This window comes from Dendropsophus ebraccatus, chromosome 8 (assembly GCF_027789765.1).
Source record: "Dendropsophus ebraccatus isolate aDenEbr1 chromosome 8, aDenEbr1.pat, whole genome shotgun sequence".
NCBI lineage: Eukaryota > Metazoa > Chordata > Amphibia > Anura > Hylidae > Dendropsophus > Dendropsophus ebraccatus.
This window is the reverse complement of record NC_091461.1, coordinates 59,327,940-59,352,932: the sequence shown is the minus strand read 5'-3', so window position 1 is coordinate 59,352,932 and position 24,993 is coordinate 59,327,940. Positions and strand designations below refer to the sequence as shown.

Genomic DNA, 24,993 nt, shown 5'->3' with positions numbered 1-24,993 from the left:
TAATGCTACCACTTTTTAACCAAGTCTGATAAATTTTACTACAAAAACTCATTGCTTTTTTGTGACCATAGATGCAATGACACTAACTGGTTGATTCAACATGAAGTATCTACTTATCTATAGTCCCAACTCCATTTAGGATAGAAGGCTACTGTATGGTCGTTTGGCTATTGCTAGATTACAAGCAACCACACTTCCAGTGGCTAGGTAATAAAACATGATTAAATGATGACAAAACAGTAACATAAAGCAAGTATATCATGGTGTAGACAGACAGCATGTACTGCATGTTCCTCACAATGATCCTTTTGACTTTTTCTCATATTACAACAGTCTTTGCACTCATAAGTCTTTTATCATCTTTGGATTTGCTATGGGGACTCCACTCCTTTCCTCCTCTTACTGCTTTGGTAAGGCGAAATCCCAGGCTGTCTCTTGGGCACATTTCCACATGGCTCTCATAAGGCGAGTGAATCCCATGTCTTTGGGCTTCTCCAGCCCCCTCATTAAACGCTGCTTCATGATGGCGATGAACTCCTTATTGCTCAGTTCCCCGTTCCCTGTCAGGAAATAGAATTAAAGAAAGATGACTTTCCGTTACAGAATGCCTGCCAAGCTCCTGCCAGCTTATGGCCCATACATCATTGAATGACATACGCCAGCAAGATTAACAGCTGCCAACCAAAGAGTAAAAGAAACTGCTAAAAAGCACTTCAGATATTTTACTTCAACCAACAGAAGGTGACAGCAGGGAAGCCATGCAAATAATACAGCATATATAGATATAAACAGGGTAGGTATTTACTGGATACCATTATTATTAGTAAAAATAAAGAAACTCAAAAAACAAATCCAGGTTTGCAAGAATAAGAAAACCTTGACTAAATCCTAAGTATAAGTAACTATACAGAAATTGAATGGGTGACACCACCGAAACACACTGCAGGTAGTATAGGGAATCTTACAAGTAAAGCAAACAGTCAGTGTGCTCAGTGTTATAATTCAAGTCCAGGGAAGATCTAAAAGATAGAGGAAAAATATCATGACTCTTACCAACTTCCAATGAAATAGAGTGTTTTATTCATACTGCATGGTAGGTAATTTAAATACAGGAGTAACACACAGACAGTTCCTGACCAATGGCCTTTTCGTGTCACCTGACACTTTGCCAAGGCCTGGAAAAAGTGTCCCGTGACTCCTAAATTACCTGCCATGAAGCATGAATTTAAAAAAAACCCTGTTGGATATATTTAGGTAAGTAACGTACTAGTACTTAGCAAGTTTTCTTTAAGTACCATCCTTCTTTTTCAATATTCTGCACTACATCTCAGCACAGAGGTACAATTCCTCACCATTTAGGCATTCATATAAAAACTCGACCACCACCGTACTTTATTATAGGGACCATGAACTTCTAAACCAAACTCACTTGTGTGGCCAAGATGTCATGACACCCCAAAAAAGATTGTATTTATTCTCAAACTATGGTATGGATGCTAAAAAGTCTTGGCCTTTAACTATATGAGCCTTGGTAAATGTTAAAAGGGCATTTCTTATGCAGAAATATGTCAGGATACTGTTAAAAAGGTATTCTGATATGTACCGCAGTGTGACTGTGGGGTAGCCATCCGGTTCAATAAACCAACCACACTTGTGACTACATTTAGTTGGTTTTAGACAACTATACATTTTATTTCCAGATCATCAAGCTAGAGTCTACCATGCTTTGTGTTATGGGAATAAAATATATAGTCTGTTTATGTTTTGTCTATTGAACCCAATGGCTCGGCTGTAGTGTATTTCTGATATTTTTTTTCATGGTATCTCAACATACAGCTTGGACATACAGACAATATGTGGTGTCAGCAGCTCTTAAACCTTTTGGGTCATTAATGTTTAACACTCATCAGCACTGTACACCTATTCATAGCGGCTCTCTATCCCGAACATGGCATCCACTATGAAAAATTCTCTTAGGGGGACCCTTCGCAACAATCTGATCTCAGGGTGTCCTGTTGAAGAGACCACAAGCATTCAACTGTAATTTCTTGAAGAATCAAACAACAGGTGGTTTATTTCCCTCCAGCCCAAGCACAACAGCAATGAGGCATTACATGGTTTCCCTTGAAATTAATAGGCTGTCCATGTATTCAACAGACATAATGCATCTTCCACAGTAGAAGACTTTTTGCAGCCGCTGTTGACTATGGGTTATAGAGAAGGCTCTTAAACAAGGGACCCTCTATCAACTCAGAATTCAATATATTATTTGAGCTGTGATATAATTCTTAGGAATACAGGAGGAGAAACAAACTGTAAGCAGGCAACAGATACCTGTGAACTCTCCCTCCAAAAGTTATGTGCAGGTTACAGAAGGACAGGAACTCTCATTAAATACATATGATAACTTATTTAAGAATGGAAAATAATGATAAAAAAAAATATAAGAAATGAAATCTAGAGCGAGCAGAAGAAACCTGAAATTCTGCATAGCTCACTGCACCAGTATTGACAGAATGCTTTATTTACTAAACAAGGATCAGAATATTACTTTGTAGAAAAGATCCATCTTCTCAGAGAAAGTGAGATAACGTAACTCACAAGAGGCAGCTAAATCCATACTGCAGTGCTTGGCAATCGACTGAAGGCAGCAAATAAGAACATAGGAGCGTAACGGCCTCTTCTCAAACGCTATAATTCCTCAGCCTGGCTCTATACGATTTGCTGCAGATACTCTCTTACCAGCAGAAAGGTTTAATGACTATGGCTACATTTATTTCCAAGAATGTGGTTTCCCCCAACTCGATTACTTTTAGACAATTGCATGTCTCTCTTAAGTGTCACAAACACAAGATTGAAGGATAACACATCTTTGCCTTTTCAGTCTTCTAGGAATAAAATAAAAGCAGTTCTGACCCGTTGACGGAATTAGAAAATACAAGTAACACACTTGTTTTAAATGGGACATCCAGCAGTTATCTGAATAATTATATCTCTGCATAGATCAACATGAGAAACTTTTGTAATATATTGAATCAGAAAAATATGTTTCTATCTTATTTCCTTTTCCATTAAAGTAAAACTAACGTCAGGTTAGAAGAAACTAACCCGATGTTATGATCCCAAAGGGCTAGGAAGCGCTTGTTTTGCTAAATCTTTTGTTTAATTATTAACTAAATTGGGTTATTTGGTGAACTAGGGGTGGCATACGACCCTCAGTACACCGATCCACCACAGCTGCCACCTCCCTCATGAATATTGAGCAGTGCCGACAGGGAGGATCGATGCGCTAAAGGCAGTAGTCCCACCCCCAGAACACCAAGCCACCTGATTTGATTATAATATTGATGGGTGGGTTCACACATACCGTATCTGCGGCGGATTTCCCCCTGTGAGTTTGCCTTGAAATCCCCTGTGGATACCTGCAGATACGGTATGTGTAAACCCACCCAAACACAAGACAGAAGCATGGCAGAAGATGAAGGTCAGAAAATTACCTTCTTTCTCCGCGTCCAGTGCGCTACAGGAACATAACAGCAGGTTAAAGTCTTCTAACATGCTGTTAGTTTACCTTTAAAGAGGACCTGTCACCCCCCATGCCAGGGTGACAGGCTCCCGACACCCCATTAGAGCCCGTCATTCTCTATGGGTGTTGGACTCATTTGAGGAGCGCGTGCGCCGGGCTGCAGCGGCTGAGATCTCAGTCACCCGACCATCTCCAGAAGCGGGACCCGGCGGGATTAGGTGAGTATAGGGGGCTCTAACAGGGGTCGGGAGCCTGTCACCCCGGCACGGGGGGTGACAGGTTCCCTTTAAACAAGCCGCCCCAGAACTGTCTGAAATATCGGTTTCATACCATCCTGCAACTAGCTCAGGGATCAAGCTACTAGTAAGGCTTCTTTATAGAGGGGAGGGGGGGGGGAGGGGCTTGGATACACAAAAACTAAGTAGTATTTATTGGTACTATTTTCTGGTTTACACGACTTTTTTACTGCCCAGTATTGCAGTGTATTATGCATGTCAGCATTACACTGATGGGCAATCTATACAGCCGTGCCTCTACCATCCAGACCTGTCAATATTTTGATTTCTCCAGTCCTGGTGTTGAAGCATGGCTGTCCGTATGAGACCCACAATGGGCTGCTAGGCTGCCGCTGTAAAAAGGTAGCAGCCAAGCCTAAAGCTGCTTAATCACCACTTACATTTCTTTAGCACCACAGAATTTTGAACCCAGAATATAAAATAATAAAAATAGTTGAACATTTCCTTTAATAAAGGCTTAGGGGGTTGTTATCCAATCTAGATTACGATAAGTACTTACGATAAGTAACATGAAGCCTGTCCTTAAAGGAAGAGTCCAATTGATCCAATTGGTTCTAAGGCTCCTTTGTACACCAGGGGTGTCAAACTCAGGAAGTCAGGAACAAATTGCATGGGGTAAGGGTGCCAGATTATCTGCCAAAGATTTGAAGCCAAAGTCAGGAATGCATTTGAAAAGAGGAAAAATCTCAGGCTTTCCTTTATAACCAGATCTCTGTTTATAGTCGGTTTCTGGCTTTGGCTTCAAATCTTTGGCAGATAATCTATCAGATAACCTGTGTAAATTGACCCTAAGTTCTTCTCTTATTCCACTTAGCAAATAAGGGAGGAGGTAGCCAGTGCAAGGGTTACCTTGTCTTTGTAATTACTTTGCCCACATTGCAGTGTCATCGATCAGACTTTCCTATACGCATAGAGGCACCTAGACATCTGTGTGTGTTTTCCACCATTATTTTGCCTTTTTTCTTATTTAAACAGCTTTGCTTTCTATTATGAAGTCATGTTTTGTTATTTTATGTATATATAAAACACACAGCACATACATACTCCTAGCAGGTGACCCAGGTCATATAACGTTCTGCTAGGGCTGGGCGGTATACCGCGAAAATACCGATACCGTCCCTGGCGTCGGTAAACCGACCTCAACTTTGCCAGGGCGGTATTTGCGGTATTTCTCCTCCGCCCCCTCAGCTCCCCAGTGTCACCGCCCCCAACCTGCCTGGGATTCCATCCAGGACGCATATTTACTATTGGGGCAGTTGACCTCCCATCCCCTGCCCTGCAGCAGTCTAACAGTTGGCAGCAGCCCATCGCCCCCCATCTCCTCTCACCCCGAACAGTGGCTGACCCGCTCCTCATACCTGGCAGACACGCGGCATTCCCGGCCGCCACTCACTCCGGAAGAGCCGACCCGCTCTTCATAACCAGCACTGAGTTCACACGCGGCCCTCCTGGCCGCACGCACCCGCAGGTTCCCGGTCTCTGGAGAAGGAAGTTGCAGGGACCGGGGGATCGTGTGATGGATGGCGTCGCTGTGGGTGGTGAAGCTGTATAGCGGGATCGGGGGTCTGCACTGCGCCCCCACATCCCGCTATACAGCCCCAGCGCAGCGACGCCATCCATCACACGATCCCCCGGTCCCTGCAACTTCCTTCTCCAGAGACCGGGAACCTGCGGGTGCGTGCGGCCAGGAGGGCCGCGTGTGAACTTAGTGCTGGTTATGAAGAGCGGGTCGGCGACTGTCAGAAATGCTGCGTGTGTGCCGGGTATGAGGAGCAGGTCAGCGACGGGGGGGGGGGGTGGAGAGGAGGTGGCAGCCGTGAGGGCCAAGTGTGTGCCAGTGCTGTATCTTCTCCCTAGTGACAAGGGAGAATATACAGTTTATATCACCCCCAGCTTCTGCCCCCCCCCCCTTCTGCCTAGATCACCCTCCCCTTCTGCCTAGATCACCCCCAGCTTCTGCCCCCCCCCTTCTGCCTAGATCACCCCCAGCTTCTGCCCCCCCCCTTCTGCCTAGATCTCCCTTAGCTTCTGCCCCCCCTTCTGCCTAGATCTCCCCCAGCTTCTGCCCCCCTTCTGCCTAGATCTCCCCCAGCTTCTGCCCCCCCTTCTGCCTAGATCTCCCCCAGCTTCTGCCCCCCCTTCTGCCTAGATCTCCCCCAGCTTCTGCCCCCCCTTCTGCCTAGATGCCCCCCCTTCTGCCTAGATCTCCCCCAGCTTCTGCCCCCCCTTCTGCCTAGATCACCCCCAGCTTCTGCCCCCCTTTCTGCCCAGATCACCCCCAGCTTCTGCCCCCCCTTCTGCCTAGATCACCCCCAGCTTCTGCCCCCCCTTCTGCCTAGATCACCCCCAGCTTCTGCCCCCCTTTCTGCCCAGATCACCCCCAGCTTCTGCCCCCCCCCTTTCTGCCCAGATCACCCCCAGCTTCTGCCCCCCCCTTTCTGCCCAGATCACCCCCAGCTTCTGCCCCCCCTTCTGCCCAGATCACCCCCAGCTTCTGTCCCCCCTTCTGCCCAGATCACCCCCAGCTGCTGCCACTCTGCCCCAGTTCTAATTGCAGTCCCCCTTGCCCCCGCTTCAGCTGCCCCCTCTTCTATTTGATGTGCTGCCAGAGGTTGGGGGGCTCATACAAAATTCATGGGGGCCCATGTATTTTATTTTTTTTTTTGCTATGGGGTGTCATGAATCCTAGCTATGCCCCTGCTCCACCCCCAGCTGCCTTTTGTGATCCTCTAAGGGTGTATTTACACAGAGATTTATCTGACAGATTTTGGAAGCCAAAGCCAGGAATGGATTTAAAAAGAGGAGAAATCTCAGGCTTTGCTTTATGACCTGATCCTTGTTTATAGTCTGTTCCTGGCTTTGGCTTCAAAGATCTGTCCGTTAAATTTGCCTGTGTAAACGCACCATTAGACACATGAATGCTCAGCTTAGCTGAGTGTGCATGTGTTTTTAATGTAGAACCTGCATAGCTGTATACCTGTGTATACACGTCTTGTATTGTGGACATACATATATAATACTGCCACTACAGGACGTGTATATACGGGTATACAGCTATGTACGCACTGCAGGACATGCATACACAGGTATACAGCTATGTAGTACATAGCGCTATACCTGTATATACACGTCCTGTACTTTGTACATTGCTGTATACCCGTAAATACATGTCCTATTGTAGCTGTATACCTGTATATACATGTCCAGGTTCTCTGAGACCCCCTAATTATAATAACAAATAATGACAATAGACTAAATGGCTCATCCTTGTGTTGCTGCTCAGTGAGTTACTTTTTTTTTTACTCTATTAAAACAAAATATCCCCAGGTTGGCACGGTTAAGTGGGTGTGGCTTGCAGAAGGGTGTGGCTTACCTAAGGGGCGTGTCATAATTATCGTTCAGTTATCGTTACCGCGGCTACATGTACGATTAACCGCGATAATGATTTAGGTCAATATCGCCCAGCCCTACGTTCTGCACATACGTTTTAATGAAATGTTATTGTGCTTTATCCACTTGGATCCTTCTGCAAACAATTTTTGTTAAATTAAATATGTAATCATAATCAAGACAGCAAACAAGAACAATAAACAGGTCGACCTAGCTGTGACATAAAGCTATTGTACAGTGCAGGTCACATATGGATTTGTTATGATATATTGCTAGAAATAAAGGCTACAGCTATACAGGGATTGTTGCCCAGTAACAAGGAGCCATATGACACTCGGGTTCAGCACAGTCTAATTTCTTTTTTCTCGGATGAGCAATGCAGATGCCTCGATTACCAAAACAGGGTTCTACATAGAGAAACAAAGGCTGAGGCTATGAGCACTGTAGGAGAGGACCTGGGATAAAAGCCTTTATATATCCATACATATTTGATTTTATGTAAAACACATTATTTCAACATACTGATGCTTACCAGGGTTGTCCGCTTAGGACAAGTGAAAATTTCTTGTGCAGCGACGCAACAGGTGTAATGCAGCATTTACAGTATGCAATGAAATCAAAGATCCAAGATACTGGAAAGGACCCTATACATTTTTATGTAAGATTTTAAGGCATGCTCTGTGACCTATGCAGAAATAATTCTGTAGGAAAGGGGCCACAACCTGTTATAGCTACTGGTGTCATTTTTCACTGTAATCCTGTCTGTTATAACAGGTAGGAGAGTACTAAAAAATGTTTTCTCTCCAAAACAGAAAATGTGTCAGTATATCAAGCTTATTGGCCTTAAAAAAGGGGTGATTTATCAGAGGGTGTAAAATATATACTGGTGTACACTTGTCCTCCCGCAGCAAGTATGTAAATACTGGCCCCCTTAACCCACTGCCGCCCGGGGAATACTGTACCTGGTTCACGCTCCAGCTGCCATAGGTCCCGTCCAGCCAATCAGCGACTGTGGCGGGACCGTGCACTGATTGGCTGAGTACGACTTACTCACAGTGGGATGACAATCACGCTGTGAGTATGTAGTCTCATAGAAAATGAGTTTGGGATCCGCAGTGGATTTCGCTGCGAACTTGCTGTCTCTCTGGGAATTCTGGGGAGAAAGCATATGCAAAATAGTTCCCTTCAGGTCAACTCTCACTCAATCTAGGTGTCTTAGAACATTGACTGGGGATTTTATGCTAAAGGGACATCTTGCTCAAGAGGTATAAGAGCTATTTTGCATGTCTTTTCTTCCCACAAATCTGGGCCTAAATTCTTGATGATATATTTGCCTTAAACACATAATAAAAGTGACGTCTTTTCCAAACTTTACAATATTGCTCAATAGTGGGGAGATCGAACATCATCTCATCACTCCTACTCATTTCTAAACTTGGTGGTTAAAGTGCAGGATTTTATTTCTTGTTCCTGCTTAAGGCATAGGTTCTTCAACTGAAGTGAACTACAAATATAAAGGTAATTAGTTAAATGGATACAGTAAATATCAGCCTGGGTACAATGTCATTATCTTCATTACGGTGTCACTTAATCACGTCCTGTCAGTGTCTGTGCAGACAATGTATTCATTATTGGAACACATTATTAACGTAAAAGCTTTACCAGTCATGGTTTCCTCATAAAAGACTCAAGACTCTTTAAAGTGTTCTTAAAGAGAATTATACGATTCGAAAACACTCAAAATTTTTACTGCTGTGAGAGCATGGTCACCTAGACCTGACTTTTGGGAAATTAGATGGCCATAAAAAGAATGTTTAATAAAAAAAAATCTGTCCAAACTAACAAAGCATTGGGCATTCCACACACAGAAAACACAAAGATAAATGTATTTGCCTCATATTCAGAAGTTTACATGAAGTACATAAAAAAAATATTCTCTTTGAGTAATTATTTTGGCTAATTTGGTGTTTTTATGCACGGCGTAAAATTTAAAGCAACAGTTATCAAAGCATTTGCGCTATTTTTGACCAGTTTACACCAGCTGCACCTTTTTTCTTTTTTTTTTAATAAGGCATGGTTTCATGTTAGCTACTTTATTATCCAGATTTATCATGTGCTATATAGTAGTTATAGTATTTATAGTTTTTGCGCAAAAAATTGTGCAGCAGTAAATCACTCATACCCTGGCATAGTTTTAAGACAAGTTTTGTTAGCCAAAAATTTGCACAAGCACACAAAAAATCCATCCAAGATTTATCAAGGCCTGTGTGCCTAATAATAAATTTTGAGCAAGGTCTGTGAGTTTTTGCACAACACAAAATTGTGCAAAAATAATTTTTTTTAGGTGAGGTCTCCAAATCTGGACACAGTATTGCAGATGTGGTCTCACTAGAGCTTTGTACAGCGGGGCCACAATTTAGGAACTCTGGGGTGGCCACAATCTGGTTCCATTGCATTATTTAACTTTAAACATCGGTCTCTGAAAACACTGGAGCTAAACCTTTACAATTGGAGGCAACGCTATGTCCAACTATATTGCAATTTTGGAAGCCTCCTTCTGGAAAAAACTGAGCAGGAGTAGCTATTTAACTGCCTTATCCCATCAATAAAGGGATTCTTCCAATCACTCATTTTTGTAATGCCACAATCTTTCTTAATGTCAATAATACAGTGGTACCTCGGTTCTCGAACTTAATTGGTTCTGGAAGGCAGTTTGAGAACCAAGCAGTGTCTTACCATAGAAAATAATGTAAATGTGTTTAATTGGTTCCAGCACCCACCAATAATTACCTACAGTACCCATATATTACATTGTATAGTGCCCAATATAATCCGTGCAGTTCCTTACAGAACAGCAATATACTGTACAAGACATTAAAGAACAGCACTATCAAGTATAGTAAATTATACACAAGAAACATAAAAAAAGCAGCAATTATAATACAGTAGTCACTAACTCCTCACTCATCCTTTACTGTATAGTACAGTGATGGATAACCTTGACACTCCAGCTGTTGCAAAACTACAATTCCCATTATGCCTGAACAACCAAAGATATGAGATATGGCTTTGGCTGCCCAGGTATCGTGGGAATTGTAGTTCAACAACAGCTGGAGTGTCAAGGTTAGCCATCATTGGTATAGTGCCCCCCCCCCCCCCCATCCCAGCACTGTAACAGATGGGAGATGGTGGTGCACTGACTGTACTACTACTGTACTGTATATGCACTCCTGCAGTCTTATACAGTACTGTACTGTATATGAAGCCTCACCAGCACTAAACTCAGCACATACAACCCACCATCCACGCTCGCAAAAACATTAAGATACAGAGTACTTCAAGACTGGGTGCACTAAAAAAGTGTTTGAGAACCTAGAGAACCTTGAGAGCTAGAGTTTGAGAACCAAAGCAAACTTTTCTTGAAAATACAGTTTGAGTTCCAAGCAGTTTTAGAACCGAGGTACCACTGTATATCTAAGGACCACTTTTGGAGTCTGGGGTCTTAAAGCTCTTTAGCATGGGCCAATTATCGGCAACGAGCATTGCTATAAACGTTCGGCAGATAATCTGCTTGTATAAAAGTGGGAAACGCCCGTCCATTGGCTGATTGGGTCTTCTGACCGGCCGTAAAATCTATAGTTATTGGTTGCACATCTCTTTGTGTAAACAGGAGATGTCTGGCCATTAACAATAAATGTTAATGGTCGCACAAACGATAGAGTGATTGTTCCTGTGGACCACCAAGATCAGAGAGTGGTGCAATGTAAGAGGACCCTTAGTAGCATTTATAATCCTCTTTACCTCCTTCTATCCAATTTTTTATTCCAGTCTCTTTATACCTCTTATAGACAGACCTTTTATTTTACTATATCCCTTATATTTCCTGCATTCTAATGAGTAAACAGCTGTTGAGGTCTTAAAAGACAAGATATTTAAGGCCATTATCTATAACATCTACCGTGATCCCTCCATACACATTCAGCTGCGAGTTGATGTTTTCTGAATAAAGAAAGGAGGGGAAAAGTGATTGCCAGACTCCTCTGGCGGCAGCATATCTGTCAGTGAACAAAAGCAATGGAAAGTTGAAATCTAACATAACTGTACCCCTACTCTCTCCCCCTACTTTACTTACTGTATGAGATTTGGGAGGGGCTCATACAAATTACATGTTTGACCAATTCAGTAGGTTCAGCCAACTTCTTGTGCATCGGGGCCTTTAGTGCATGGGGCCTGTGCAGCCTCCATATGTTGCCTGTATATGAAGGCTTGCTTCAAAGGTGAATACCTTTGTATCATGTAGAGCATGGTGCAGAAAAAAAAAAAAAAACTTTATAGGAATCCCATTACAGCTCCCTAATAATAATAACAATAATAATAATAATAATAATAATAATAATAATAATAATAATAATTTATATAGGGCCAACAGATTCCGCAGCACTTTACAATTCTGGGGGTACATACATAGACAAAAATCAGACATTACAGAAATATACATATAATGAACAAGCCATACATGAGGGGTGAGGATCCTGCTTACAAACTATGAAGAAAGGGTAGGAGACAAAAGGCAGAGGCGCAAAAGTGCTTCACTGGTACAGTGGTCCGGCCATTATAACAAATAAAGCAGTGCAGGTAAGGGCATGGCTACGTTCATTAGAAATAGAATGGAAGGCTGCTACTACTAGCTATGCAGCACTATACAATGTGCAGGGTACGAGTTTGTAGTTATGGCGTTACTATAATTTTTTCTGATAGTAACACTTTAAGATCCAAGTCACCATTTAAAACTGAAAAATATCTGATTTTATGACTTTTTATGATCATTCTAACTATGTCAATGTAACAGTCATAAAAAGAATATGAAAGCTGAAAAAACAAACAGGGGTTATGTTATGCTACACAGCGTCTTCATTGCTAGTCTACATATGTCAAAGGGAATTGAATGTCTGATATGTGACCAATTAACAGAAAAACCCATATGATCTGGACACAATGCAGCAATAATAATTAGTCACATTGAGGAGCAGGCTTATGTAATGTGCCCTGGGGGCAGCATAAGAATTACATAGAAGGAGATGGAGAGTGAACAAGCCTATGGGGTATACACTGCAGGCAGGAATCCCTTCCATACACAGCACACATGCTGAACACTTACAGAGGAATGAAAAGAGCCATTGGAGGAGAACACCACTTCTGAGGCTTTATATACGGAAATCAGGAGGACATTTATAAAATGTACAACAGAGATCCAACATTTTTACAATGGTTTAAAAATAACCAAAGTGTTTTCAATTTTAAGAAAACAGATTGGGTAGTAGCAACAAGGGTATGTTCACACAGGGTAAATACACTGTGGACTTCTGGGTAGAAAACCTGGAGCTTATTACAGTTGCAAAATAGATGAGATTTTAGCAAATCTCATCCACACACTGTACCATGTCGGTTTATGCTGCAGAAATACTTTTTCTTTTTGTTTGTTTGGGTTTTTTTACCGATTCCCCCAATGGAAATCAGTAATACATTTATTTTGGGGTCTTGTGTGATCACCACTTGACCCCTTTGTTCTAGAAGAGATAAGCTGCAGCTTTAATTCTCTGGCTATGGCGTACCAGTCGTCTTCTTATAGTGAACGCAAGATTGCCTGGATGTATCGAACACTCCGGTGTATGGGGAGGACGGGGCCGGATGGGAGAGATAACTGATAGTTACAGATACAGGTTATTAAAGGTGTATGGGGACATTTACATATTGACTCTTTTGTACCATACTACACATCATCAAATCCATGCCTCAATCCACAGGACTCAGTGTAGTTTTATTGCTGCAAATTCACTTGCAGAACCCCTGGAGATGTTTATTATTTGTGGTCATACCCTTACAGTCCAATGTGTGTTTCCTTGGCAGGAATCCAAAACACTGTCTAGGATATCTGCAGCAGATTTGCTGCTGGTGATCCCCATGGTGACTCAATGGGGCTAAACCTTGTATGCATCCAAAATAAATGACAAACATTCATTTCCATGGTGAAAACTCTCTTGTCACAGCAAAAACATGCCATGGGAACTTTCCACTGAGTGTATGAAGGACTGCAGAAAAGCTATTTATTCAATGGGATTCTGATTGTTAATATTGTTTATTTATGTAGATTGCATTGCAGAATTCATTCTGAAATCTACTTTAAAGTGTCACTGTCGTTATAACTTTCAAAATCTAAATCAACAGTAGATGTGATATAAAGCAAGTTTGCAGTTTACATTCATTTTTTTTTTTTAATTTATCATGGAAAACACAGCACTTCCTGTTTTCTGTTTTGTTTTTTTCCAGAGTCTAAACACAGGAAGTCCAGTGTTTCCCAGGCCATCTGAGCGCTCACAGAGAGAAGGCAGTCATGTGATTGATGGACATATTGAGCCGTGACTATCTGTACTGGTCAGACTTCATGTGTTTTTAGCAACATCAATTGTACTTTGTAATGTCACACTTAATTTTTCATAAATGATGCTTTAAAACCGGAAAAAAAGAAGATTACTTGTGTGATGAAATTGGAAAAAAAGGCACATTTCAAAAACATTCTGGGGGCAGGGGGTAAAGGTTTTGTCCTCTTCACACCTGGATCTGATGTGACCAAAAATCGGCAATTTGGCACACAGTTTTTTGGTGCTTACACAGTTTACCAGACATGACCAGAACTGTGATAATTTTATAGTTCAGGAGATTTCGCACGCGTCAATAAGAAACAGGTCGAGGGGGTCGATTAAAACGTTTACTATGGGAAGGGAAAGCTGCCGATAGCGATCACAGAGCCAGCACAGCAAGACACCTCAGAAGGCACCCCCTAGGCTGCGACAGATCGGTTTCCCGCAATCACATTGTGAGAGGCCAGTCCCCTTACTGGGCCACCGCTTGTACAAGCCATTTAAATGCTGCTGTTAAAATACAGTGACATCAAATGCCCAGACCCTGACCGATTCAAACTTTTTACCATCTTTACCAAACTTTATACTACTATAATATATATATATATATATATATATATATATATATATATATATATATATAAAAGTTATTACTCAACAGAGAGGTCTAACCCATCCCCCAATGTACGGATCACAAACAGCGCTAAACTTTATTGCCCCAAAATAAACTAACTATATATCTGTCAAAGACAGAATTTTGAAGGGTAATGTAGAGGACGTGATTGTAATAAAGCAGGCCTTGGAGGTATATTTTTTATTTTCACGTCAAATGGCTAACAAATTTCCCCAGAGTGTAATTGTAAAAAACCTTGTAGCTGAGGAGTCATGAATAAATATAAATGATTATCGCACACACTCACCGTCACAGTCGAAGAGAGCAAAGACTACATCACAAACATGGTCCGAGAGTTCCACTTTCGCCACTGTCCTGGCAACTTGCTGCATAGTAACTAGAGATAGAACAACAAGGGAGCAGAGTCATAAATGAATGCTATTAAAATGCAAATCCCTGGGGCAGCTATTACTCATTAACACCATGATTCCAGACAGTGCACAGCTGGCTATGATTTATCGAAACTCTTATTAGATTTTATGAATTCAGTATATAAAAGAGGAAATAACATTTACAGTATGTAAAGCATGGCTACTGATTCTATAACTGGCAGCTTTTATATAAAATTAGAAGCACTTAAAAAACAGAATGATAAGCCAGAACATACTTGCCAACAGTTATCCAGGCTTAGAAAAAAAATGGCCACTTCCTTTCCAGAAACAGCACCTCTCCTGTCCTCAGCTTGGATGTGGTTTCGAAGCTCAATTCCATTAAAGTAAATGGCGCTAAACTGTAATACCACACACAACCTGGGGAAGGGTGTGGTGCTGTCTTTGCAAGAAAGTAGCTTTGTTTTTCTAACCCTGGATAACCCCTTTAAGGATCTCATAAATAATTCTGTGTGTCCCCATTTGGGACCCCTTTAAACATTTAATTCTGGATACAAATTAAAACAATTCTCCATTTACTTTTATTATTTGTATTGTTTTGCCGCTTGATGCACTTTTAAGCACAGTAAATAGCTTTTTTTTTTAGTAAGTGTTACTTTTCTATTATAATAAGTAAATGACTACTATTGTGCACTCATTATTACAAGATCATAAGTAAATAGTTCTAGTCAAGCTGTAGGCTTTATTCCCAAATTTCCATGCAAATGCTTAGTTGAGGCACAAGGACAAACATAGGCATCATGTTGCCCCTTTAGTATGGCGTCTGAGGAATCTATAACATTCCCCCTAAAAAATGGTCACAATGGGGGGGATTTGTCATTTGCAGTGTATGTACTACCAGCCTTATCTATGCAAGTTTAATCTATGTGTACTATGGCCATAATTTACGACACGTTGCACACAGCATGTGAAGTCCACACACAGTTGCACTGAGATTTGTGAAAAAGCTAAAGACCTGCACATAATAAATAAGGATGGATCCAGTCGTGGGAAACTGGGAGAAGTTTCCTAGGACTCGATGCATCTTTTCCAAGCACTCAGGGAGGAGCGGCACGGAGTGGGACAGAGGTCCGAGCCCACAGCCTGATGAGCAGAATGCCGGTAGGAACAAAGTGATTCGCTTTGTTCATACTGTAAATTCGCTCATCTCTAATGCAGTAAAGAAAATCTTGGTACAGAGTTACTAAAAAGTAGGTTAACACAGTTACCCAATAGACGTGTTTCAAACAGGCTGGAAGAAACCCAGAAGATAACAGCATAAGGTGGTTACATTTAGTGGGAACATGAGGACCCAATCACTTATTTAAGATTTTGTTAAAGTTTGCAGATGGAAATTGAAAAGCTTTGATGCTCATTTTAGGAACACTCTCAATATAGGAAATACACAACGGCCCTTAACGGCAGTTCTAGTAAGTGATTTACTTACCGGCACTTCTCTAATCACTATTTACCCAGTCTTCCTGCATTTGCAGATAAAACACATAATACAGTTTAAATACCTTTCAAGATCTCTTTGACACACTACAGTTAGAACTAAATGTTACAAATGGAGATATTTGGAGCCTTTGATTGTTCTGACACTGGACTTCTTTAATGTTTATTTATGATATACATTCCTCTTGATAGTTATCTTTTTGTTCCGATTATAAATTATGTATTGGGCATGTACAGATGGTGATCGTCTGAAAAGTTCTGCGTACACTGGGGACAAGAATGGAGCTCACAGAACTGCTAACAACATCAAGAGTCTTTTTCTAGCTGATAAGCGGAATTTTACTTACAGTACTATTCTTTACTTATAACTAATATAGTTTCTAATTTGTAGCATTTTTAATTATTAAATCTGTGCACACCTACACAAGCCAATCTTTTATGCTTTAATGCATCTCAAAATGAACCAACTTTGCAGGTAGACATAGTTCACCTGCATCAGTAAAGAGGTGACATGACAGGCAGTGGGACACAATGATTCCTGGTCGCACAACCGGGAATCGCTGTGTAGCCCCAGAACACACAAAACACTATGTGAAAAAAGTTTGTAATGGTAAAACAATTTACTATTACTGAACAGGAACAACTAGAATTAACTATTGTTGAATTAATAGGCTAACAAATGACTGGCAAATATGTCTTCTAAATCAGCCTGCTCATATCTTTAATAATATACACAAAACATTGAAACAATCAGAAAGTAAAATGCAATGTACATTATTCATGCTACTAAGGAAGCAGTCTGCAATCAATGCAATTAGGGCTATGAAAATAGTAAATAAATATGTATGCTATAGTGACTTATAAAATGCCACAATAATCATCATTGGTATAGCAATACCTGGTTTTACCTGTCTACCTTTTCATTGTGCCACATCTACAGCACCCATTTAAACTAACTGTACTCCTAGATTTAAGCTGCCCCCATTGTGTACTGTTTGCTAATTTTTAATATTTCCTGCACTTAAAGGGGTTGTCCAGTTTTCTGTTCTTTTCCCAAAGTTATACATACCACCCATGTGCTTCCAGTTCCGGTCTGGTCATTTTCCCTTACTTTGACCACCTCTACAGCTGCACAGGAAGTTCTGTAGTTCTAAAAATTTCTATGATTGTTGTCACAATACATGTTGCTGTGCTCCATTTTGTGCCAATACATCACAGAAGGTGTCATAGCACTGGGCGGTCCTGGCAGTGAGAGAGTCCTATTAGTTTGTTACACTCAGGGTCACAGGTCCCATTTTAACCATTGACAGTGCTCTTCAGGATCTTCATCACATGGTCCCTCAGAACCAATAGAATCACAGAAACTGACCCTGCTGCCTAATATTGCAGTGTTCTGTGAAGAAGAAATGGACTCTTTGTGCTCTATAGAAGAAGAGAACAGTGACCACTACTCCCCCATCATTTCCCCCCATCCAGCAGAGCTTGTATATACATGCAGGGACATCACTGGAGCTCAGTGGCAGTCACATACATGCAGGGACATCACTGGAGCTCAGTGGCAGTCACATACATGCAGGGACATCACTGGAGCTCAGTGGCAGTCACATACATGCAGGGACATCACTGGAGCTCAGTGGCAATCATATACATGCAGGGACATCACTGGAGCTCAGTGGCAGTCATATACATGCAGGAACATCACTGGAGCTCAGTGGCAGTCACATACATGCAGGGACATCACTGGAGCTCAGTGGCAGTCATATACATGCAGGGACATCACTGGACCTCAGTGGCAGCTCTTCGCCATAGATACTATATATACAATGCAGAAGAGCTGACTGCCTGTGCTGGTGGCTTCTATCATGTTACAGCAGAGGCAGCAGCATCTGGGGATATGGGGAGAAATCATATGGGGAATGATGGCTGGCTGGTGTTTTTGTGGTTCTTACTTTAGATAGGCTAGTGGTCACTGGGAGGAGGAAATGAGGGAGGAGTTACAAAAAGTAGACTGGTGGAAGGGGGCGGGTTCTGACACACAGAGAATGCTGGTCTAGGTAGTTTAGCAGGTCCCTTGCTCAAATGATCCAAACCAGGAAGTAAAGAAAAGATGGATGAAAAACGTCCACAATGGCCCCAAAACATAGCAGATCACAGCAGAAATGGCTAGGGGGACTTGTGTAAGCTAGAACTACTACGCCTGCATTTTTGCATCTTTAATGGCCTTAGGATTTACTAGCAACCCTAATGTACCTCTTTCATGTCCTCTACTCCCTCCTCTCTTCCCCCCCCCCCTCTCCTCTTAGTGCCTGTGGTATCTCTTCCTATAGATGACACCCCAAACTGTCTTACCCCAAACTTGGCATACTCAGCTACTGTAAAAAGATGACACAGGTCTGCTTTAGCATATGAGTTACTCCAGACATCATCTATTGTTACTAGAGATGAGCACAACTCGATCATTCGGCATTCTTCAGCCACCGGTATTCAAATGCCAAACAATCGGGCGCGAGTTGTGCTCATCTCTGATTATTACCCCTAACCTGGTCCATAGGGACTGACCTCAACAATACCCAGGTGCTTAAGCCAGAATATTTTATTTAATTGTTACTATTTTGTAAACTTGTCTAAAAAATGCCTCCAATTTCTAGCTTATTTCTCATCAGCCCATTAAAATACATGCCCTTGTATTTTTACCTACAAGATGAACCTTGGTAGTGCAGTTTGTATTGCTTGTGTTTGTTTTATATAACCTAAAGTGAAAATGCATTTTATTTATTCACAGTTTAAACTCTGTAGAACCAGCCAAAAAGCTGCTGGTTATGGATCTGGATCTGTTAATTATGGATCTAATTAATAGGACTTATGCGCAGAACTCAATAGACGCAGTATGGTTGCCTCAGCAACCTAACCACTTGGCGTAAGAAGAGTCTCTGCATACCAAAATGTGAAGAGCACATGGAAATGCATCATTGGACAGCCCCTTTAGGAGAATGAGGCTAATGTCACTACCTGTTAATATTTGTTACAGTATAGGTGTGACCCAAGGATAAATCTATCCATGACACACACACACTGTAGGCATAAAAAAAGGTGTTTTGGTGAAAATGTATACACAGCCATATGCCATTATAAAGTTACCCATGTATGATATTGTCATTGTGTGCTGACCTGTAATGCCATTCTGCCTGGACTAAGGGCCTTGAGCTTTAATTAAAAGTTGCAGATGCGTGAATCTGAAGGACACTTCGTTAAAAAGATGAGCAGCGGGCGTGGATATTGCTGAGCCCTAGCATATTAGCATCCCTTGCCTTGCCAGCTTGTTTCACCCCAGACAGGTGCAAACAAGATCCAACGGGCTGCATTGACCTGCATGACATTTCAATAAGAAATGACTCTGACAGCCTCTTCACAACCTGCTGCCAGTTCTTTACAGAGACCCATACAAATGTGTTTGGAATAAACGGCAGATCATACCTGGCTGCCAGCTTCAGCCTAGAGTAAATATGCCAAGGAGAATAATGTGCCTCTGGCAGCGCTGTCATTGTGCGTAATCATCTTTTCCACTACTGTCTGCAATACAGAATACATGCCTACTGTGTAAACTGCTGATAAAGTGTATAAATACATGTTTTCATATATACAAGCTCCCAAGAAGAAATGGCCCTTGATGTATACACATTTCCCTATACCATGATGCAGCAGACTTAGTCAGTTCCATCCCCCCATTCGTCTGTATGTATACATTTCAGACAGGCTTTTATCTTATTGACTTGTTGCTCATGGTTGGCCTTTGAAAGCTGCTGTTTTGGAGGACAAAGCTATAAATTAAAATGACAAACTGCTGATTGATCCCTTCCATGACCCTTGACCCATTCTGGGCTTTGAATGACTGGATGCAGATCTGTTGTATAGCATAAATGATTTTACAGCTGCAGTGCCCAACATAATCTGCCTTCATTCTGCGTTTATCAATAGTTGGCAGAAAATGATCTGAATTGGCCTTTCTGGCTATTCAAGATCACTGGTTTATGACTGGTCTGACCCCCCCCCCCCCCCCTTAGCTATTTAAAGAGCCACTCTTCTCATACAAGCAATGCATAATTTATAATGCTTGCAGTGCTCATTTTTGCATTCTGGAAACTTATAAAAGAAAATAAGCAGAGCTCCTTAATAGTGTAATATCTTCTGGGCACCATGTTCAAATAGCCCTTACTGTATACTGGGCATCTTCTTCAGACTGTCATGCACAAACAAATGTGTTATGCAAGTGTACAAAACAAGCTGTGATTCCCCTGGACTGCTCACATAGCATGTACATTGAAATAAATATTATAATATATACAGCCCACTCCCCACAATGCATCCAGGTGAATTTTTACCCAGTGCCTTAGATATTTGACTAACCACTTCTTTTCACAGCATTTGGGTCCCCCAGTGGACTGGCAGAACCAGAGCTATATTTTCCCCGCTCTACTATTCCCTCACACAAGCTGCATGTAGTTCATACCTAAAGCTTTCAAAACATGATCTCCGCACTGGCCTGCATGATGATATGTCATGTCTGCCTGGGGATCCCATCCCTGTGGCTCACAGGCTGCAAAACTGAAGAGGAACAGCAGCAGAACTCACCAATGGATGGGACTGAGAATTTTTATTTCCTGACTGGCCATCACTTATGATAAGTATAGGGGCACAGGGAACACTAATCTAGCATGCGGCACAAGGTGCACTTTATAGTACAGGGGCAACATTACTTAATGGGGGCACAGGGGCATTATTACTGTAACTAATTCCATAACAATGATTTTGTATTTTATTTAATTCTATAAAATACTAAATTATTTGCAGCCTGTTCACTTGATAGAGTTTAAGACCCTTGGACTATATGATTATTAGGCTTTAGGTTTTAGGTAAGTATTCTTTACTTTAACAATTCTTTATAGTTTGTATTTTGGCCTTTAACTGTGACATAAAAAACATGAAGACTTGATTGTCCAACAAAATGGCATGGTTAGTGGTTTCCAAAAAATTGTTAATGTATAAGCATGTTGCAGGTATATGTAAAAATGTACTGCGTGTCTTAAGTAGCATCGCAGCTACACTTTGGCCATATAGTGTTTGTAACCCAGGGGAACGCTCTGCATTACTTTTGGCTGTGTAGTGAGAAACGGATGAAACTGAACACCCCATAAAGTGTACATGTAATAATAACTTTCAAAATCTACATCAACAGTGGATGTGATATAAAGAAAGTTTGCAATTTATTTATTTTTCGTTACCATGCTTTAAAAGGGGTTATCCCGTGAAAATCTTTTTCTTTAAACTCAACTGGTTTCAGAAAGTTATATAGATTTGTAATTTACTTCTATTAAAACTCTCACGTCTTCCATTACTTATCAGCTGCTGTATGTCCTGCAGGAAGTGGTGTATTCTTTTCAGTCTGACACAGTGCTTTCTGCTGCCACCTCTGTCCGAGACAGCAACTGTCCAGAGCAGCAGCGAATCCCAATAGAAAACCTACACATTATTTATGGCGACTCACTCTAACGTCTTCTCCACATGTGTACGAGTACAAGAGGCCTCCTATAAGTTGTTTGCTAGATGGTACAGAACCCCTGCCTTCTTGTTTGACCATGGACTCATATCTAATGACACATGCTTGAGATGCGGTAGAGAAAGAGGCTCATTGTCCCATATTTGGTGGTTTTGTAGTGTTATTCGCCCCTTATGGGAGCTATTGCTCCTATGGATCTCCAAACTACCCAATTCCAACTTCCCACTTTCTACTGAATACAGTATGTTCTCTTATGGGCACCAACCCCTCTCTTTGTCCGAACAAAGCTCTCTGATCACCCACTTGGTAGCTGTAGCTAAAATGCTTGTCCCGCTCCATTGAAGGCCCCCCCCCCCCTTCTCAATATCTCATTGGATTGAAAGGGTGGAAGATACCCGGAGGCTGGAAGAAATTAGTTGGCAGAATTTTTCACATGATGCCTACTTGAAAGTGTGGAATCCTTGGATTACTCTACTGAAACGTGATCAATCCTGATAGATTGTTTCATAATATATGAAACATGTTCTCTTGCATCTAATTCTTTAATGTGGTAAGATGCAGGACCTTCCTCCTTCCTCCCCCCAATCCTCCTTTTTCCTTTCCCATCCCTAACCACCCCCTTCCCATGGTTCCTGTTAATTCTTTCCCTCCCCCCCACTTTCTTCACCTAGGACCCCCCCTACATTATATATTTTTGTAGAGGAGACTGTTACTAAGTTGTAGCCCTTATCTTCAATGTGTGCTATATTTGTGCGGAGCGCGCTTCATAGCAGGTGGGGGCACCTCACCGATAATGACACGCTGCAGTGTGACTTAACACCTTAACCACTGCTCGGCCGCGGCGTTTAAGTGTAAGTTACCAAGGGAATACCCTGTCACTTACCGATTGGGATCCCCGTAGCGACCGTTAAAACGGCACAGGCAGGTTCACTGAGCAGAGCGCCGATAACACTGATCAATGCTATGCCTATGGAATAGCAGCGGTCAGTGATGAAAATAAAAGTAATCAATGTACAAGTCCCCCAAAGGGACTTAAAATGTATAAAAAAAAAAGTTAAAAACACACAACCCCAAAGCCCCTCCCCCAATAAAAGTTTAAATCACCCCCCTTTCCCATTATATAAATAAAACATATAAAAATAAATAAATAAACATAATATACTGTAGCGTGCGTAATTGTCCGATCTATTAAAATATAACAAGCGTCATTGCGAACGGCATAGACGAAAAGAGGGAAAAAGTGCGCGAATTACAGATTTTATGTTACATTATATATAAAAAAAATAAATAATAAAAAGAGATCAAAACGTCCGATCTTCACAAATATGGTATTAATAAAAACTAGAGATCATGGCGGAAAATGACACCCCATACAGCCCCGTAGGTGAAAAAATAAAACTGTTATAAGCGTCACAATACGCCCATTTTATTAACAATTAATTGCCAAAAAAAAGGATTTCATTATAAAAATATATAAAACATTAAAGAAACTGTGTAAACCTGCATGTGGTTGTGTTCGGACTGACCTATAGAATAATAGTATCATGTCGCTTTTACCATATAGTGCATTACGTAGACACAGGAACCCCCCAAACGTTACCATATTGCATTCTTTTTTACGATTTCACCTATTTATATCTTCATAAATAATATATTTGGGATTCCGTCATACATGTTATGGTAAAATGAAATACGCCATTACAAAGTACAACTATTCCTGTAAAAAACAAGCCATTACATGGCCTTGTAGATAGAAAACTAAAAGTGCTAGAGCTCTTAGAAGGGGGGGGGGGGGGGGGGGGGGGAGAGGGAAAAACGAAAGCGCAAAGTTAAAAACTTGTGCGGTCCACTGGGTCATTTTGGGCCTGGTCCTCAAAGGGTTAAAGCGTAACCTATTCTTAGCATAGGCCCTTAATGCATGACATTTGGAGGTCCAATGACCATTACAGATCATTATCCAGACAGAGCAGCTTGTCCACAGCACCTCATTCAAATTGTGTCGGTCAAAGAGAGTCCTGAGGTTTGGCAAAGTAATGTTTTAGGCTTCACAAACCCCTGTCACATTTTCTAAATTAACTTACAGGATAAAAAAAAGTATTAAACATTCATTCATGACAATAATATTCCAAAAATAATTTATTTTGTGAGCTTTGATGGGTTCCAAACAATCCTTGAATGGACAGATTGTACTGCCTGCAAGCATCTCCGTATGGTTTGTTTGTATGGAAAACCCCAGACTGTAGACTATCTGAGCTGTGCTCACTGTATACTAAAGCTATTTGGAGGTAATTTTAGCTTGTTGAGAAGTCTGCAAATGTTACAAGGATAATCCAATAGAAAAGTTGCATGCCAGCTGCAGAGCTATCCTCACCATCTGTATAACCAGCTACTTGGATCTATGATTGAAGCCAATATTAATACAGTAGCCAGATAACATGCCAGAGACAATCTTTCTGATTTTCATAAGTATTGTATACATTTTGTGCGTATGCTTCTTGTTAAGATCTGCAAAGGTTTATCTACCTGACTGGATCAGAAATTGCTGATAAGGCAAAGAGAGAGGCTGGGCATAGACATGAAAGGTAGACTGGAAGGTACATTTAATGCCTAGAATAAAAGAGCAATGAATGGAAATAATGCTAATAGGCAAAGTGTTTTCTTCTTGATTTTGCAATGTTCTGCGTATTAACCCTTATCACTTGTATTGCACTCTGGAATCAAGGGCGCTTTAAAAATAAATAATAGTAATAAAGTGCATATTGATAAAAAGGGGTTGCCCCACGATTCCAAGTTATGCTTACCATCAGGATAGCGTAAAACTATCTGAAGGTCTAACTGGTGCATGAGTCTCCTGCAACTCCATTAATTTACTATGGGAGCCGCTAGAGATGTCCAAGTACATTGAAGTTTAAAGGGGAACTCCACATAAGGGGAAACAATTTCTATTAAAAGTACATTAAGAGTTATATAGATGTGTCTATATAATGTATTACTGTATATCTGTGTGGTTCTGCCACACTGGTAGCTGATAGAAATCCAGGAAGTGAAGAAAAATGGCCTCTGTGCCAATTCACATTGTCTCCTGCTCCTTCTGCTATCCCCCCTAAGGAAACAAATCTTCCATGCCTCTGTCTCACATTGTGTGTGTTTGCTGAGCACAGGCTGATGATGCATACAGGGGGCAGGGCGTGATGTCACAGGAGGCTTGGCTGAGTGATTCACCATCTCTGACCGGCCAGAAGCAGGTGCTGCACTGATTTCACTGATTGTGCAGAAGTGTGCAATGAATTAGGGCTGTGTTCACACATGTTG

General features: G+C 41.4%; 1 protein-coding gene across 1 annotated transcript in view; it reads right to left on the bottom strand.

Moving 5' to 3' along the window:
- Nucleotides 1–264: 264 nt before the first annotated feature.
- The window catches only part of MICU1 (mitochondrial calcium uptake 1), a 190,604-nt gene continuing 165,875 nt past the window's right edge, over nucleotides 265–24,993 (bottom strand). The window contains exons 11-12 of the mRNA XM_069980528.1: nucleotides 14,552–14,641; nucleotides 265–560 (exon numbers count right to left, since the gene is read on the bottom strand). Coding sequence (XP_069836629.1) covers nucleotides 400–560; nucleotides 14,552–14,641 — 251 coding nt within the window. The 3' untranslated portion in view covers nucleotides 265–399. The remainder of the gene's footprint in view (nucleotides 561–14,551; nucleotides 14,642–24,993) is intronic.